At 44.4% G+C, this 19,631-nt stretch overlaps 2 protein-coding genes across 4 annotated transcripts in view; one reads left to right on the plus strand and one right to left on the minus strand.

Annotated features, from left to right (window-relative positions):
- ATP6V0A1 (ATPase H+ transporting V0 subunit a1) overlaps positions 1-19,631 on the plus strand; it is a 360,020-nt gene that overhangs the window by 37,165 nt on the left and 303,224 nt on the right. The gene's annotated exons all lie outside the window — the stretch shown is intronic.
- STAT5B (signal transducer and activator of transcription 5B) overlaps positions 1-19,631 on the minus strand; it is an 88,915-nt gene that overhangs the window by 20,245 nt on the left and 49,039 nt on the right. For 2 of the 3 annotated variants that reach the window (XM_050762619.1, XM_050762618.1), the window contains exons 2-5: positions 11,102-11,239; positions 6,334-6,490; positions 3,595-3,684; positions 2,178-2,352 (exon numbers count right to left, since the gene is read on the minus strand). In XM_050762619.1, coding sequence (XP_050618576.1) covers positions 2,178-2,352; positions 3,595-3,684; positions 6,334-6,490; positions 11,102-11,229 — 550 coding nt within the window. In that variant the 5' untranslated portion in view covers positions 11,230-11,239. Of the gene's footprint in view, positions 1-2,177; positions 2,353-3,594; positions 3,685-6,333; positions 6,491-11,101; positions 11,240-19,631 lie in introns of those variants that run through there. The other variant, XM_050762620.1, reaches the window with a different exon arrangement.

Below are 19,631 nucleotides of genomic sequence, written 5' to 3' on the forward strand. Positions count from 1 at the left end.
ATGGGATGCACAAGCTGGGACAGACAAAAGCAACTCTATGTAGCCACGAACAGCCCAGAGCTAGAACTCAGAAATATGGCTCCAATCTCACTGCAGGTATCGAGCAGGAAGAGGATCATCCAGGCACGGACAGATCCGAGGCGTCTGCACGGCTACCACGGGAATCCTGCCCAGCCACAGGGAGGGTGGTGGTGATCCCAACACCTGGGCCCAGCCTTCCTATGCAAGGGACCCACTTAGGTCTCTCCTGGAAATTTGCAGAAGCTTTTGGGAAGGAGGCCAGGGAGACAGGAAGCAATTTCCCTACTCCACTGGAGGTAGCTGAGCCTTCCCTGGCAAAAGCGGATCAACAGTCTGTGTTTCTGCTGAGTGAACTTGACAAATGGGACTGAGAAGACACTGCATGATGGATCCAAACCTAATCCACCACCACACACAGGAAGCAGAAAAGTCAGGCACGGGATCAGAAATACTGTCGCCAGTCTAAGGACTTGGGTAGGAATAACAGCCCCAAATCTTCCGTTTCCATTCTCAGAAGGAGCTGCCCTTCTTCTGGGGCCAGTCTAGGATGGGTTCAGATAAAAGGAAGACATGCTAGAATCATCCTTTCAACCTTTACTCAATAACTCTTATGTTTCAGGCATTGTGCTGGCCTCAGGGTACAGAGATAAAAGATATAGTCCCTTCTTCAAGATTTATGTTCCAGTGGAGAAGAGAAAGAGTAAATAAATAATATCACTATAGACATAAGATGGAACCTACATACATGGAATTAGAGGAGCATGTGCTATGTGTGTGTGTGCTGTGTGTCTGTGTGCGTGGTGTGTGTGTGTGTGCTATTTGTGGTGAGTGTGTGTGTATGCTGTGTGTCTGTGGAGTGTGAGTGTGCTCTGTGTGTGTGTGGTGTGTGTGCTGTGTGTCTGTGTATGGGGTGTGTGTGTGCTGTGTGTGTCTGTGTGTGTGGTATGTGGTGTGTGTGGTGTATATGTGTGCTGTGTGTGTGTGTGTTTGGAGGGGCTGGGTGGTTGAGCCAAAGCTTCTCTGAGACTGAGCTGGGCATGGAAGCATAGAGAGGAAACTATTAAAGCTCAAACTGCCAAATTGCTACAGGGTCAAGAGGGGGCGCTGGTGGGGCTCCACAGCCTCACCACAAACTGAAGCTCTTTGTGCTCTAAGTACTAAGCAGGATTTATACCAGGCTAAGGGAGCTTTGTCCATAAGGGCTACCTAAGGAGCGTTAAGTGTACTCTGCTCCAGGAAGACCTTTGTGAATAACTGCACAGAACATTAGAAATCAGTTACTACAAATACGGGTCCTTAGTACTTACACGTCCCTGCTTAGAAAGGTTTCTTTTCCTCCTTAGAGATAGGGTCTTACTATGTTGCTTAAGCTAGTCTGAAACTACTGGCCTCAAGTGATCCTCCTGCCTTGGCCTCCCAAAGCACCAGGATTGCAGGTGTGCAAAACCACTCCCAGCTTATAATTTTTTTTTTTTTTGAGACAGAGTTCTGCTCTTTTTACCCAGGCTGGAGTGCAATGGTGATATCGTCGCTCACTGCAACCTCCGCCTCCCAGGTTCAAGAGATTCTCGTGCCTCAGCCTCCCAAGTAGCTGGGATTACATGCATGCACCACCATGCCCAGCTAATTTTGTATTTTTAGTAGAGATGGGGTTTCACCATGTTGGCCAGGCTGGTCTCGAACTCCTGACCTCAGGTGATCCACCCGCCTCACCCTCCCAAAGTGCTGGGATTACAGGCGTGAACCACTGTGCCCAGCCAGAAAATTTTTTAAACATGTAATTATATAATTTCTATTTATCATTTCAGTAACGCTCAACTTATAATATGTCTACTATATACAAAAGTATTGCCTGCTAGTGTTTGTTTAGACTGTGAGCTCCTTCTCAAAAGAGGAAATGTCTTCTGTGGCAGCTCAGAAGCTTCCTGGATGTGGGGACCTGAGTGAGACACGCACTCAAGGGCAGGCGCCCTGCCATCTCCCCTTCCTAAATCTCATCCTCTCAGTACTGTCTTCAATGCAAATAAATCCCTGCTACTCAGAGAAAGGTTGCTGCCTCCGAATGGAAAATGGGCTTTCTCCCAACCCCACTGGAGCTGCTTTCCAGTCCCCACGCCCACCCTCAGGATGCACACTGTGCCTCCACTGCGCCTCACCTTGGATCCTCAGGCTCTCCTGGTACTGGATGATGAAGTACTCCTGAGTCTGCTGCAGCTTCTTCAGCTCATTCTCTGTGTCCTGCGTGACCAGTCGCAGCTCCTCAAACGTCTGATTGATCTGGAGGTGTTTCTGGGACATGGCGTCAGCAAGGCTTCCAGCTGGAGAACTACCCTGGGAACAGATGGGGGGCAGTGCAAGGTGGTCGGAATGGGAGGAAGCCTGAGGCCTTAATCCCCAGGAAAAGCCTATGCCAGATCCTGCAACTGGGCTAAGACCCCAAAAGGTAAATTTTGAGTCGGGAGGAATAGCAAACGTCATCTGTGAGACACAGGGTGCAGTGGGAAAAGTGAGAAACAGGGGAGCGGACAGATCACGGTTCAGATCACAAAGCATGGGAGAAGCTTCCATTTCAGATCTGACCTCCACCAGAGTATCCTAAACGGGGTCCATTGAATTACCTTTGGAGAGACTAGAACATAACCTGTTCCAGTGTCACGTGGGTTTTCCTACTAATGAGGAGGTGGAGTGATTCCTCTTCCACTCATTGACCCAATGCAAGGACAGCATTAAGCATTAGGGAAGCCATGGGGAGCAGGGCCGTGTGAATACACATCATCTGTGTCCTCACTCAAGATATTCTCATGATGGAATCATTTGCTTCCACCATGGAAGAGGCCAGACCTCTCACAGGCATCCTGGAGACCCCAGGATGAAGTGATGGGGGAGGCATAAACAAGGTCTCTGTGGACCCAGCCCTGTAAGTGACCTGGTCAGACCACTCCTTCCACACCTGATTCAGGGCTAGGGAAAAGTCTTTCCTAAGTGTTCTCACCTGAATATGAGCACGCCTTTACTAAAAAATTACTCAGTTGAGGTTAAATTACTTTGCACTTGTTCATATTGTTTTGTGGTTGCAATCTCATCAAGGTTATAAATCAGTTAAGATCAAAGACCATATCTTCTATTTCTTTTCTTTTTCTCTTTTTTTTGAGACACGGTCTCATTCCATCACCCATGAGTGCAGGGGTGCGATCATGGCTCACCGCAGCCTTTACCCCCTGGGCTCAAGGGATCTTCCCACTTCAGCTTTCCGAACAGTCAGGGCTACAGGCATGTACCACCGTGCCCAGCTAATTTTTTTTTTTTTTGTATTTTTGGTAGAGACAAGGTTTCACTATGTTACCCAGGGTGCTCTCGAACTCCTGGGCTCAGGCAATCTGCCTGCCTCAGCCTGCCAAAGTGCTGGGCTGCAGTCAGTCACATCTCCTATTTCTTTTGTGCCCCTTAGGACGATGCTCTCTTTAAAGAGACACCAGTAGTGCACCCTGAGTCACCTTGACAAAGGTGGGTCCAGAGGGAGGTGGGTAAGAAGAGACTTCCCGACTGCCCTCCCCACACATATGGGACACTCACATTGTTGGCTTCTCGGACCAATCTCTGCTCATTGTACAATATATGGCGGATGCAGCGGACCAGCTCCATGGGGCAGCGGTCATACGTGTTCTGAAAGAATCCAACAGCAGACATCAATTTGTGCCATTCCACACTATGGGCCCTAACCATGCCTCAGGATGGGGAGCCTCCTGAGGGACCTCGTGAATCACAGGAGACACTGTTCCTCCAACACCAACAGGAATAAGAAGGCACATCATGGAAACCCAATTACAGTGAAAAGGTAAGACTGTTTTACTTCTTTTTTCCTTTTTTTTTTTGAGACTGAGTCTCACTCTGTTGCCCAGGCTGGAGTGCAGTGGCACAGCCTCGGCCCACTGCAACGTCTACCTCCCGGGTTCAAGCGATTCTCCTGCCTTAGCCTTCCGAGTAGCTGGGATTACAGGCGCCCGACACCATGCCTGGCTAAGTTTTGTCTTTTTAGTAGAGATGGGGTTTCACCATGTTGGCCAGGCTGGTCTCAAACTCCTGACCTCAGGTATCCACCGGCCTTGGTCTCCCAAAGTGCTGTTTTATTTTTTGCATCTTAATTTGCCTAAAGTATCTGGGGAACATTCTTAAAAATGGAATATAAGTTTTAAAAGCCTCGCCAGAGGAGACACTGGACACCACCCTCAAATGGGCAATCAAAACTACTACCACCAATGAGGGGACGAGGGACACTGCCCGTCTGGATGTGATACCCGAGAAGGACAGGGCGTCACCTACAGTTGTCCCTTGGTATCTGTGGGGGCTGGTTCCAGGACCCTCTTGGATACCAAAATCTGCAGATGCTCAAGTTCCTTATATAAAATGGCATCATTTTGCATAGAACCCATGCAATCCTCCCATACACTTTAAACCACCTATAGATTGCTTATACTATCTAACACAAAGGAAATGCTATATAAATAGCTGTTCTGTCATATCTTTGTTTGTATTTTTTAAATCGTTGTATTGTTACTTTTTTTCTTTTCCTATTTCTGAGCTGCAGTTGGTGGAATCGGAGGATGCAGAACCCACGGACGTGGGACAGTCAACTATATTTAAAAGTCGGCTCGGAGATGTGCAACATTAACGTAATCATGAGGAAACATCAGACAAACCCCAAATGAGGAACATTTTATCTTTAAAAAGCAGGGGGTACATGAATTATTATTATTATTTTTTGAGCTGGAATTTCGCTCTTGTCACCCAGGCTGGAGTGCAATGGCACGGTCTCGGCTCACTGCAACCTCCGCCTCCCAGGTTTAAGCGATTCTTCTGCCTCAGCCTCCTGAGTAGCTGAGATTACAGGTGTCCACCACCGCACCCAGTTAATTTCTGTATTTTTAGTAGAGACGGGGTTTCACCATGTTGGTCAGGCTGGTCTTGAACTCCTGACCTCAGATGATTCGCCTGCCTCGGCCACCCAAAGTGCTGGGATTACAGGTGTGAGCCACTGCACCCAGCCTACATTAATTATTTTAAAATGTCAATGCAATGAAAGACAAAGTAAGGTTGCAAAACGGTTCCAGATTAAAGGAGATTAAAGAGGCATGATGACTAGATGCAGTATGTGGTCTTGGACTGGATTCTTGGCTGCAGCGGGAAAATACCCTAAAGGACATGTTTGCCAGAAGAGTACCTAAAAGTATTATATCAATGCTAAATTTAGTGGAGTTGATCAGTGTATTATAACCACACAAGACAAGGTTCATTCTTAGAAAATGCACAGAGGGGCCAGGCAAAGTGGCTCACGCCTGTAATCCCAGCACTTTGGGAGGCCAAGGCAGGCGGATCACCTGAGGTCGGGAGTTCAAAACCAGCCTGACCAACATGGAGAAACCCCATCTCTACTAAAAATACAAAAATTAGATGGGTGTGGTGGCGTGCACCTGTAGTCCCAGCTACTCAGGAGGCTGAGGCAGGAGAATCACCTCAACCCGGGAGGCGGAGGTTGCGGTGAGTCGAGACTACGCCACTGCACTCCAGCCTGGGCAACAAGAGTGAAACTCCACCTCAAAAAAAAAAAAAAAAAGACAATGCACAGAGGGACCGGGCATGGTGGCACATGCCTATAATCCCAACACGTAGGGAGGTTGAGGTGTGGATCACCTGAGGTCAGGAGTTCAAGACCATCGTGGCCAACATGGCAAAACCCTGTCTCTACTAAAAATACAAAAAAAAAAAAAAAAAATTGCCAGGCATGGTGGCGGGCGCCTGTAATCCCAGCTACTTGGTAGGCTAAGGCAGGAGAATTGCTTGAACCCAGGAGGCGGAGGTTGCAGTGAGCTGAGATCGCTCCACTGCACTCCAGCCTGGGTGACAGAGCAAGACTCCGTCTCAAAAATAAATACATAAATAAATAAAAATAAAAAAAAGAAAATGCACAGAGGTACTTACTGGTGTAGGGATACAAGGTATGCAACTTACTCTCCAGTGACTGAAAAACATGTGTGTGTAGAGACAGCGAGGAGTATATGACAACATAAAAGTCAACAATAGGTGAATATGGGTATATGTGGGGAATCTTTGTATGATTCTTGTAACTTTCTGGAAGTTTGAAATTATTCTCAAATAAAAAGTGAAAAAAAAAAAAAGACCAAAACCAAACGACAAGAACCTTATGCATGTACATATAACTCAACAATGCTGGACTGAAGGAGAGAAAGAAAGTCTCTACAGGAAGAAGACCCCTGAGGCAAGATAATTAAGTGTGACCCCAGAGCCCACACCCACCTGGAGCTGCGTGGCGTAGTGCCCCAGCTTGATCTTCAGTAAAAACCCATCTTCCCCGACCTGGTGCTCCGCCTTCTTCTGCAGCTCCTGCACCAGGCCCTCCAGGAGCTGGGTGGCCTTAATGTTCTCCTGTGGATTATCAAGATCTATTGAGTCCCTAGGGGAAAAAAATTACATAATCTGTATACATACATGCACATGAGCCTGTATAAATGCAGCCTCAACACATCCCACTTTTTCTTCAACTAAAGTGATTTTTTTAGTGCTCACTGCAAATTTTAAGAAACAGCCCAACAGAAATGGACTCAATGCCTACATTAATCTATTTGTAATTTACTAAATAGTTGGATTATACTGTAGCTTTCATTCTTTTTTAAAAAAAATTTTTTTTAATAATGTGCTGCCCTTCCTCCTTTCTCTCAATGACGTGCTTGGTGCTTATGCTATTTGCTCCGAGAAATGCAAGGAAAAGGAAAGGGTTCTGTGTGCTCTGAAGGAAATAAGGACTTGGATAATTTCCTATTTATAGTTACCCCTCATGGGTGGAAAGGAGGCACAAGGCCAAGACTCTTCTACATGTCCTTTCCAGCCTCGAGGAGTTTGGTATCTGCAGGTTTCTTAGGTAGAGATAGGTGAAAGAAGCTATTGCTACTTCTAAGAAGCCCTGGAAATGAGACATTCAGGCAGACAGTGCCTACAAGCATTTATACGAGTCAGACATATCACTAGTTGCAGACCCAGGACCTGAAGGCAATGCCAACTTCTCCGGTAAACAAAGGAAACCATGCTACAGACTCTGCATTGATTTCGAGCTATTAAACTGATGACAGGGATTCGGACGGTCTCCCTCCCTCTTTTCTTTCTTTCCTTTTTTCTTTCTTTCTTTCTTTCTACAACTTGGGCAACAATTGACACTGGGAAGTACCAAATTACTTAGTCACTGAAGAAACCAAACAGCTGTCAGACTGAAATAACATTCAATAACTGCTGACTGGGTCTGCAGCCAAACAAGATAGTGGTAGCTAAAAGGCTCTGCCATCCCTAAGTCCCTGAAGATAGCAACTAATTTCAAAAAAAGGCACCAACAGGTGTATCAAAACAGTGATACCGGCCCGGTCTGGTGGCTCACGCCTGTAATCCTAGCACTTTGGGAGGCTGAGATGGGCTGATTACCTGAGCTCAGGAGTTGGAGACCAGCCTGAGCAACACGGTGAAACCCCGTCTCTACTAAAATACAAAAGAAATTAGCCGGGCATAGCAGCTTGTGCCTGTAGTCCCAGCTACTTGGGAGGCTGAGGCAGGAGAACTGCTTGAACCCGGGAGGTGGAGGTTGCAGTGAGCCAAGATCGTGCCACTGCACTCCAGCCTGGGCAACTGAGCAAGACTCTGTCTCTACAAAAACAAAACAAAACAAAACAAAGCAGTGATACCATACTCCATCAAATAGTACACCCTAATCTGCACCTTGAGAAGGCAGTTAAAGCAAGTCAGATTTTAAATATGTGTGCCCTATGTATTAAATAGAATATGTATTAAATGAAAGGCTGGAAGGAATGAGGGCAGCCTGTACCTCTGTTTCAACTGGCAACAATGCCCCTGGTCTGGAAACCCACTCTTTTTTTTGAGATGAAGTCTCACTCTGTCGCCTAGGCTAGGATGCAGTAGCACGATCTCAGTTCACTGCAACCTCCGCCTCCTGGGTTCAAGTGATTCTCCTGTCTCAGCCTCCCAAGTAGCTGGAATTACAGGCGTGCACCACCATGCCCGGCTAATTTTTATATTTTTAACAAAGATGGGACTTTACCATGTTGACTAGGTCTCAAACTCCTGATCTCAAGTGATCCACCCGCCTCAGCCTCCCAAAGTGCTGGGATTATAGGCATGAGCCACCACACCTGGCCAGGAACCCACTCGAGAGGATCCAGTCTTTAAGCAAAACTCATAGAAGTCACGTATTGGTTCTTTACTTGAAACCTTAATTCTCTGTTAAAAAAAGACTTGCTTAGATGGCTTAAACATAAAGAATTGAAGATTTGGCTGGGCCCGGGGGCTCACACTTGTAATCCCAGCACTTTGGGAGGCCGAAGTGGGCAGATCACAAGGTCAGGAGTTAAGAGACCAGCCTGGTCAATATGGTGAAACCCCGTCTCTATTAAAAATACAAAAATTAGCCCGGTGTGGTGGCAGGCACCTGTAATCCCAGCTACTTAGAAAGCTTGAACCCGGGAGGCGGAGGTTGCAGTGAGCCGAAATCAAGCCACTGCAGCCTGGTGACAGAGGGAGACTCCGTCTCAAAAAAAAAAAAAAAGAAAAAAAGAATTGAAGATTCTTCATTAAAATCTTTATATTCTTAAGAAAACCAAAGCTAAAAAAATTTCAAGTTTTCCTTAATATCAACACAAGTCTTTTAATTCATTCAGTGAGAACACCAAACGGGAACTCTGCTAAGTGAAATCTGAAATTAACAGAAACTTCCTACTCATGTTTTTCTAAATCCTCCAAATCAGGAAAACAGGAGAGAAAATGAAAAGGGAGGGGAAAGCACTAAACAAGGTACAGCTGACATTCTCATATTTAACTCATTTTTTTCCCCTCACTTAATTACATGAAGCTGAGATTTTTTTAATTGCCTAGAAAATTGCCTTTCTTTGGTGATCTTTAGTTTCTGAACGGAAATTTGCTACTAACACTCATTGCGATTATTCTAAGGCAACATTACTGATAGGTAGGTATACGGCCCTCTGCAAATAGCAGCATCAAAGCTGGCTTCTCTGAGGGACTGTAAAAGAGGACCCCTGGCTAAGATGGTGAGGCTTGAAGTATCAAATGAATATGCCAGATCGACTGACAGACTGTAACTAAGCAGCAAGCTCCCAGACCCTGAGCAGTGTACATCCTGCTGCCTGGTGTGTAATAATGATACTAATTAAAAACCTGTGCTGTTAGTCGACTGCACTGTACTAATTCTAAAAGAAATTTAAAACAACTCTCCCCTCCCCCAAGTATGTAATCAGTAATCTGGAAAATAAAGAAAAATTAAAATGCTTGTCAAATCTACCACCAGAATGTAATTAGTGTTAACATTTGGGTATATTTTCGTTTAGTGTTTTTTGTTTTTTGTTTTTTTTTAAAAAGGCAATCTCACTCTGTTGCCCAGGCTGGAGTACAGTGGTGTGATCTCGGCTCACTGCAACCTCTGCCTCCTGGGTTCAAGCGATTCTCGTGCTTTAGCCTCCGTGTGGAGTAGCTGGGATTACAGACACCCGTCACCACGCCCAGCTAATTTTCTGTATTTTCAGTAGAGACGGAATTTTGCTGTGTTGGCCAGGCTTGTCTCAGAACTCCTGGCCTCAAGTGATCTGCCTGCCTCGGCCTCCCAAAGTGCTGGGATTACAGGCATGAGCCACAATACCCACCTAATTTTCTTTTAGTCTTTATGTGTATATATAAAATACATATAAATTAAAAACACCAATGTCACCACTGTTAAATTATTTTTAGTTTTTTGTTAGATGTAAATTTATTAAGAAATGTAAAATAATTTACATTTAATAAAATAAACTATAAGAAATAAATTATAATTAAATTATATGCATATTCACACCTATCTGCCCCATTAAACACAAATTATTATTATTTTTTTGACATAGGATCTCGCTATGTTGCCTAGGCTGGCCTCAAACTGCTGGGGTCAAGCAATCCTCCCATCTCAGCATCCTGGGTAGCTGGGATTACAGATGTGCACCACCACGTCCAGTGAAACACTGAATTATTTGGAGATGAGGGCTTTAATTTTGTTTGTTTGTTTGTTTGTTTTGAGACAGGGTCTTGCTCTGTTGCTTAGGCTGGAGTGCACTGGTGTGATCATAAGTTACGGCAACCTCTGCCTTGCAGGCTCAAGCGACCCTCCCACCTCAGCCTCCCGAGTAGCTAGTACTACAGGTGCACACCACCACACCTGGCTAATTTTTGTATTTTGTACAAAGACAGGGTTTTGATATGTTGCTCAGGCCTTCCTTGAACTCCTGGGCTCAAGCAATACACCTGCCTTGGCCTCCCAAAGTGTTGGGATTACAACACAAGGTTGGGCTTTAATTTTTTTCATACAAATTCTATTACTTAGGACACTGCTAGGCATCCTATGGGCACTCGAAACATATTTGTTGGCTGCTTTTTATTAGCAGTAATATTCTAATGCTTTTAGACAGTATTTACTATTAAAGGGAACAAATCCCATTTTAAAAATCCCAAGAGTTATTCCATCCCCTCAATCTAAGATGGGGTTAAATACTTTTCATGTATAAAAAGATTTTTAAAAAATACCTTTTTATGGATCACATTTAAAAATGTTTAAAAATACAACTTTGAAAGTTGCCATTGGCCGGGCGCGGTGGCTCAAGCCTGTAATCCCAGCACTTTGGGAGGCCGAGGCGGGCGGATCACGAGGTCAGGAGATCGAGACCATCCTGGCTAACACGGTGAAACCCCGTCTCTACTAAAAATACAAAAAGAAATTAGCCGGGCGTGGTGGCGGGCGCCTGTAGTTCCAGCTACTCCGGAGGCTGAGGCAGGAGAATGGCGTGAACCCGGGAGGCGGAGCTTGCAGTGAGCCGAGATCGCGCCACTGCACTCCAGTCTGGGCGACAGAGCTAGACTCCGTCTCAAAAAAAAAAAAAAAAAAGAAAGTTGCCATCATGACATCTTTCTAACCAAACTCCAATATTCTTGTGTTTCACAAAATATGATGCAAACATCCTTGTTCACCTACCAGGCTTGGCTTTCAATCCACTGGGATAAATAATGCCGCACCTCAATGGGAAAATGCTGGCCGTACAACGCTTGCATCTGATGAAGGGCTTCTCCTTGGAGCTGCTGAGCTTGTATCCACACAGCCATGGTTTACAATCTGTTGAACAAACAATCAGTGCTTTCGGTGTTTTTTCTTTATTTTCCCCTTACATCCACCAGAGTAAATATTCACATAGTTACCAAGGTAAATGTTTTTATTTTATTATTTATTTTTATTTTTGATTTTTTGAGACAGTCTTGCTCTGCCGCCCAGGCTGGAGTGCAGTGGCACAATCTTGGCTCACTACAACCTCCGCCTCCCCACTTCAAGCGATTCTCCTGTCTCAGCCTCCTGAGTAGCTGGGATTATAGGCGTGCATTACCATGCTCGGTTAGTTTTTGTATTTTTAGTAGAGATGGGGCTTCACTGTGTTGGTCGGGCTGGTCTTGAACTCCTGACCTTAAGTGATCCTCTCACCTCAGCCTCCTAAAGTGCTGGGATTACAAGCATGAGCCACCATGCTCGGCCAAAGTAAATGTGTTTAGCCCTTTTGATAGACTGAAGACAGTATTCTTGATTTTAACTTTAAAATGTTTTCAAAATGTAGACACTCGGCCTGGTCATGGAAAGATACACAGTTGGGTCTATGAAGCTCTGACTATGAAACGCACTAAGGTCTTATAAGCAAAAGTACAAAAGGAGTATTAGGGAAAGAATTGCTAACTTTGACATCGTAGACATATTCTTTACTTTTGTTCAAAATTGTCAGCCATGGTAAGCAGCATTTCAACAGTAATAAATAATTAACAGAGAGTTTTTTTTTTTTTGAGACAGAGTCTCGCTCTGTCGCCCAGGCTGGAGGGCAGTGGCACGATCTTGGCTCACTGCAACCTCCGCCTCCCAGGTTCAAGCAATTCTACTGCCTCAGCCTCCCAAGTAGCTGAGATTACAGGTACCCACCACCACACCCAGCTAATTTTTGTATTTTTAGTAGAGATGGGGTTTCACCAGGCTGGCCAGGACAGTCTCGAACTCCTGACCTCAAGTGATCCACCTCAGCCTCCCAAAGGGCTAGGATTACAGGTGTGAGCCACTGCGCCCAGCTGAGAGATTTTTTTTTTTTAAATCACTTGTTTTAGATTTGTTATTTTGACTTCAGAAATATAACAAACATATGTCGTTTTGAAAAAGCCCAGTAAAAGAAAAGTAAAAGCATCTAAAGCGTGGATTGAACTCTATTCATTATCACTGGTTACCTAAGCAGCAATGCTTTGCACACACAGAGCACAGATTTATCTGGAAAAAATGCCCCAAGGTTCACCTCCTGAGTTACTGCTAAGGAATTTATGAAGCAATGTTCTATTAAATTATAGCATTTACAAATCTTTCAGACACAAAAACAATACATTCCACCTAAGAGTTAGAAATATGAACCATTATGCTCCAATAGCAGGTAGTCTCCTTATTTTTTTTTTCTGAGACGGAGTCTCGCACTGTCGCCCAGGCTGGAGTGCAGTGGCATGATCTCGGCTCACTGCAAGCTCCGCCTCCCGGGTTCACGCCATTCTCCTGTCTCAGCCTCCTGAGTAGCTGGGACTACAGGTGCCCGCCACCTCACCCGGCTAATTTTTTCTATTTTTAGTGGAGACGGGGTTTCAGTGTGTTAGCCAGGATGGTCTTGATCTCCTGACCTTCTGATCGCCCACCTCGGCCTCCCAAAGTGCTGGGATTACAGGCTGAGTCACTGCCCCAGCCAGTAGTTTCTTTTTTTAACATGCTCTTGATTAAAAAAAAAAAAAAAAAAAAGGCTTTATAAAACTACCATGATGCCCCCTCAGACTCACCTGACAATTTTTAACTCATTTGGCAGACACTCTTTGGGTTTGACCAGATTAGGGCAGAAACATTTGGGTAGACTGGGAAGGGACTTCAAGTAACTCTAAGGACTGAAAATGAATCTTGCTCTAACACCATTTTCCAGAATGTAGAGTTTGGTATAAGGCAGGGTTATCTTGAGTTCCATCCCACATGATTTGGCTACTGATTTGCACAACTCTCCTAAGAACTAGGTTACAGTTAGGGGCTGGTGACTTGGACTTGGATTTTGTTTACTACCAGAGACTGCACAAGTGTGTTAGGAAGCAAAAATCTGTTAGTTGTAGTTGTCTGATCACATAACACTGAGCTATTTATGGGACAAGTCAGTTAGCCAACGATGAGGTGTAGGGGAGTGCCAGTCATCTATTTCAGACTTGTGCAATGCTATAGAACACTTGAGAAGTGTATAATTCTATTTAGGGCTTTTAGGCATTAAGGCTGGGATCACTGTAAGACCCAATCTGACCCAAGACATCAAATTTCAGTGGCTGTGAGTTCACCAAAACACTTAGGAAAAACAGCTCTCTCCAGAAGCAATTCCACTTTATAATTAAACACTGGAAGTCACTTAACTGCACAATGTATTTTTTAATCAAATAAATCATATCACAAGATTTTGGAAAACTAGAACAGATACCAAATCATGATTTTTGGATGAACGATAAGGAACGGATGGCCAGGCATGGTGGCTCACGCTTGTAATTCCAGCACTTCGGGAGGCTGAGGTGGGCAGATCACCTGAGGTCAGGAGTTCGGGTCCTGCCTGGCCAACATGGCAAAACCCCGTCTCTACTAAAAATACAAAACAATTAGCCAGGTGTGGTGGCATGTGTCTGTAGTCCTAGCTACTCAGGAGGCTGAGGCAGAAGAATCGCTTGAACCTGGGAGGCAGAGGTGGCAGCGAGCCAAGATTACGTCACTGCACTCCAGCCTGGGCGACAGAGCCAGATTTTGTCTCAAGAAAAAAAATTATTTAAGGGATGGATGAATGAAGGTGCTTAGGCACTTAAGTATATGGAAGAGTGATAAAAGAATGAAGAGAAGAATTCAGGTGTTAATCTTCCTAAGTAGTAAAGAATAAGAAGTAGGACCTCACCATAGCTCTCAATGAATATATGAGTGATACCAACAGATACAAACATTCTCTTGCATCTGCATTCATTAGGTGAAATGACTCAAGAGACAAAAGAAGGAAAGCTATGAAAACTTATCTCCCCAGAGACTCCTTCCCAGCCCACTCAAATAAAATGGCATTCTGGTCACTCTCTATCCTCTTAATCTGCTTTATTTTTCTTCTTATCATTTAGCAATTCCTGATATTGATCATATATTTGCTTACTCACTTCCCACCAGGGTGAAATCACCATGAACACAATGACTTTGTTTTGTTCACCGTGCTTTCTCCTGGGTCTAGAACGGTACCTGGCACATAAGCATCATAATTTTTTTGTTGCATAAATAAATGTATACATACAATTTGACCGACTCCATCGGCTCTTTTCAAAGTTATAATAGAACAATATACCAGTATGAAATACCAAGGCATGAAAACAGAACAGATTTCCATTTAAATAACCAATTATTTAATTTATTATTATTATTACTGTTATTTTTTCAGTCGGAGTCTCGCTTTGTCGCCCAGGCTGGAGTGCAGCAATCTCAGCTCACTGCAGCGTTTGCCTCCTGGGTTTAAGCGATTCTCCTGCCTCAGCCATCTGAGTAGCTGGGACTACAGGCACACACTGCCACGCCCAGCTAAGTTTTATATTTTTAGTAGAGATGGGGTTTCACCATGTTGGCCAGGATGGTCTTGACCTCCTGACCTCATGATCTGCCCTCTTCGGCCTCCCAAAGTGCTGGGATTACAGGCATGAGCCACCACGCTCAGCCTGGAGCACATCTTATTCACGACTGTGTCCCCAGTGTCTAGTATGGTGGCTTGCCCATGAAAAGTGTTCAAAAAATACTTGTGGAGAGAATACATAAACAAATATTTAACATGCCCTGCTGGTCAAGCATATTTAGGAGCCTATTACTGTTTTAGGAAAGAAATACTGTGGTGATATACCATACATGTAGGGGTATTAAAAAATGTCACTCTATTTTGCCTTAAATTTTAGATTATTTCTTAGTTTTCATCAAAGAGTAGAACGCTGAGCTCTTAGAATTTGTCAGAATATTTTTACAATTCTAGTTGTGAACATGCCATAATAATTATTTTCTAAAATAGCATGCCATTTGAAGGATAATAGCTGGTAAATACCAAGTGGCAATCACCTTATTTTGATAAATACAATATAGTTTCACTACACATAAGTGCTTTGATAGAGTTGGAGAGTAGATTCTGCTCACTGCTACTCAAAAGTATAAAATAAAAGTACACTAACTAGTACAGAGTCATTTTTATTTTACTGTTAAACTGAAAATTATCTATATGTGAAATATGAGATGACTTACTGAGACTATCATAAAATTCTAAATACCCAGTTTAGGAAAAACCCAACTGTTTTCCCAGTTATGTGAATAACACCTAGAAGCTATGTAGTGGTTTTTTGTTTGTTTGTTTTTTGAGACGGAGTCTCACTCTGTCGCCTAGGCTGGAGTGCAGTAGCGTGATCTCAGCTCACTGTAGCCTCCGCCTTCCGAGTTCAAGTGATTCTCCTGCCTCAGCCTCCTGACTAGCTGGGACTACAGGCGCCCGCCACCATGCCTGGCTAATTTTTTTTTTTGAGACGGAGTCTCGCTCTGTCACCCAGGCTGGAGTACAGTGGTGTGATCTCGGCTCACTGCAAGCTCCACCTCCCGGGTTCACGCCATTCTCCTGCCTCAGCCTCCCGAGTAGCTGGGACTACAGGTGACCGCCACCACGCCGGCTAATTTTTTGTATTTTTAGTAGAGATGGGGTTTCACCGTGGTCTCGATCTCCTGATTTCATGATCCGCCCACCTTTCCCTCCCAAAGTGCTGGGATTACAGGCGTGAGCCACCGCGCCCAGCTGCCTGGCTAATTTTTTTTTAGTACAGATGGGGTTTCACCATGTTGGCCAGGCTGGTCTTGAACTACTGACCTCAGGTGACCTGCCTGACCTCCCAAAGTGCTGGGATTACAGGCATGAGCCACCATGCCTGGCCGCTAAGTAGTATTTTTCTTCATACATGTCAGAACACTTCACCCCCTTATCAGGCTATGTCCACATGCCTGACATGAGTGGCATTCATCTAACCGACATTCATTCTTCTAACTGGCATTCAGCCAGCCATCGAACGCTACTCTGCATCCACAAGGACTGTACCTCTGTCCTCAGGACCCGCCCTCTTCTGCTTATTTACGGGTAGCTCCAATTTCAGTGCGTGATGTTCAGACAAGGGAAGTGGTTTGTTCTTTGGTAAACCATCACAGGGGATTCTCTAAAGACTGGGAAATGGATTCACAATCTTATTTTTAGGCCGAAGATAAGAACTATTTGAGCTCGAATGAGTTGCACTCTGTGTTCACAAGCATTTCAGAACAACCTAAAACAGCCTTGGATGCAGAACATGGTACTTTCTGAAGGCATAAGGCACCTACCTCAACCTTATATATCTGGATATACCCATGGGCTTGGAGAGCCAAAGAAATCATTCGGGCCCTCAGGCACTTGTTAATAAAAGTTTCAAAGTCTAATAGCTCATAATGTTACAGGCTTACTGAAAAACCATAAAAATGAATGTCCACCACATAAATAAATGATATAAGTGAGTGGGATTTGGAATAATTTTGTCTCAGTCATAAATATCTTTTCTCAGATGCTTTTCCTTTCTTTTTTTTTTTTTTTTTTTTTTTTTGAGACGGAGTCTTGCTGTGTCACCCAGGCTGGAGTGCAATGGCCAGATCTCGGCTCACTGCAAGCTCCGCCTCCCGGGTTCACGCCATTCTCCTGCCTCAGCCTCCCGAGTAGCTGGGACTACAGGCACCCGCCACCTCGCCCGGCTAGTTTTTTTTTTTTTGTATTTTTTATTAGAGACGGGGTTTCACCGTGTTAGCCAGGATGGTCTCGATCTCCTGACCTCGTGATCCGCCCGTCTCGGCCTCCCAAAGTGCTGGGATTACAGGCTTGAGCCACCGCGCCCGGCCCAGATGCTTTTCCTTTCTAAAAGTAAAATATAAACTATAACAAAGAAAAACATCACTCTCTCTGAGGACTTCCAGAACACTGTGACCAAGGTCTTGCCCTAGCTCAACTGCAGTGGAGAGTAGTGTATGACATTAGAAGGCCCACCGTGTATCTGCCAACTCAGCAAGTGAATTCTAGCGTGGGGTGGGAGTAGGGGATTAATATAAATAATATTATGAACAATATGAATATAATAATATGAATAATATGAATCTAGCAGATTTGGTCTGCTGGATTCGTGTGTATAATTTAAAGCATTTTATAATTCCGATTCTCCATCCTACCTCCCCATCCCAGGGCCAAAGTCTCTAAACTGGGGTTAAACTTTTAGAGATAATGCTGAACTCACCTAAACATGGTTCTGTCAAAGACAGCCCGTTAAGTCTCTCTGTGCCTCAGTTTTCTTGTTTGTACAATGGGAATAATAATACTTACGCCCCTTAGGAGGCTGCTGTAAGAATGAATTAGTTTTATGTACATACCTAAAACAGTGTCTGGCTAAGAGCAGGTGCTCTGTAAGTACTCACTACTGTTCTTACTGTTGCCTTAAACTTACAAAACCAGCTTCTCTCTCCCATCTCTAATTTTAACTCAATTTAACAAACTTTCCAAAAATCAATCCTCCACAAATAGCTCTTGCTATCCTTCTCTTTAACCAGTATCTCCAGTATAAACGTTTCCATCCATCCATCCATCCATCCATCCATCCATCCATCCGAGACAGGGTCTTACTCCATCACTCAGGCTGGAGTGCAGTGGTGTGATCATGGTTCACCGCAGCCTCAAACTCCTGGGCTTGAGGGATATTCCTACCCCAGCCACCCAAGTAGCTGGGACTGTGGGCACATGCCATCACACCTGGCTAATTAAAGAAAAAAAATTTTTTTTTTTTTTTGTAGAGACAAGGTCTTACTATGGTGCCCAGGCCAGTCTCAAACTCCTCACTCAAGTGATCCTCCCAAGTCAGCCTCCCCCAAAGTGCTGGGATTACAGGCATGGGCCATTGTGCCTGGCCCTTTTTTTTTTTTTTTTTTTTGAGGCAGAGTCTCGCTCTGTTGCCCAGACTGGAATGCAGTGGTGCCATCTCGGCTCACTGCAACCTCTGCCTCCCAGGTTCAAGCAATTATCTGCCTCAGCCTCCTGAGTAGCTGGGATTAGAGGTGCCCACCACCATGCCTGCCTAATTTTGTATTTTTAGTAGAGACGGGGTTTTACCATGTTGGCCAGGCTGGTCTTGAACTCCTGACCTTGTGATCCACCCGCCTCAGCCTCCCTAAGTGCTGGGATTACAGGCATGAGCCACCGCACCCAGCCGTACCGGGCCCTTTTAAAAGATGGTATTCCTATTTCTTAATCAATTTCACTGGCAGAAGGACTTCTACAGACAGGAACTTTTGGGAGGTGGTGGAAAGGCACTGTGAAGTCTGTTCTCTTATCTTTGAATGAAAGAATGGAGAATTGCGAAGGGTGAGGGTAGTACAGTAACAGCAAGGCTTTGATTTTGCCTTATGCATACTAAACTCTATTTTTTTTTTTTTTTTTTTTTTTTGAGACGGAGGCTTGCTCTGTCTCCCAGGTTGGAGTGCAGTGGCTTGGTCTCGGCTCACTGCAAGCTCTGCCTCCCAGGTTCACGCCATTCTCCTGCCTCAGCCTCCAGAGTAGCTGGGAATACAGGCACCCGCCACCACGCCTGGCTAATTTTTTGTATTTTTAGTAGAGACGGGGTTTCACCATGTTGCCCAGCCTAAACTCTTAAAAAAAAAGAAGAAGAAGAAGAAGAGGCCGGGTGCAGTGGCTCATGCCTGTAATCCCAGCACTTTGGGAGGCCGAGGTGGGTGGATCACGAGGTCAAGAGATGGAGACCATCCTAGCCAAAATGGTGAAAACCTATCTCTACTAAAAATACAAAAATTAGCTGGGCGTGGTGCCATGCTCCTATAGTCCCAGCTACTCAGGAGGCTGAGGCAGAAGAATCGCTTGAACCCAGGAGGCAGAGGTTGCAGTGAGCTGAGATCATGCCACTGCACTCCAGGCTGGCGACAGAGCAAGACTCTGTCTCAAAAAAAAAAAAAAAAAAAAAAAGAGAAGAAAACTATCCATTCCTTCCAATATGTTCTTGAACAGAGAAGGCTAAGCCAGCAGGGAGCCATGCCTTTACCTATTCCTTCCAAGGACATATCTGACTTTTACTAATTAAAGTACAAAAAACAACTAATGAAATTTGAAGTTTTCATTTATTATACTGCTTTATGAATTATTAGCAACAAACATTCCAATTCATCTAATAAATAAAAATAAACTTCAGAAATAGGATGAGAAATAAATAACAGTTATCAGTGTTATTATTATCCCCCATCCAGATTTAAGAGCTAGCTAAGCACTTCCTATATGACTTATAACAAGTGCTTTTATGAATCTATTCTTAATCCTAAATCCCTCAGACGTAGGCACTATTGTTATCCCCACGTTATAGATGAG

Source organism: Macaca thibetana, chromosome 16 (assembly GCF_024542745.1).
Source record: "Macaca thibetana thibetana isolate TM-01 chromosome 16, ASM2454274v1, whole genome shotgun sequence".
Taxonomy (NCBI): Eukaryota; Metazoa; Chordata; class Mammalia; order Primates; family Cercopithecidae; genus Macaca; species Macaca thibetana.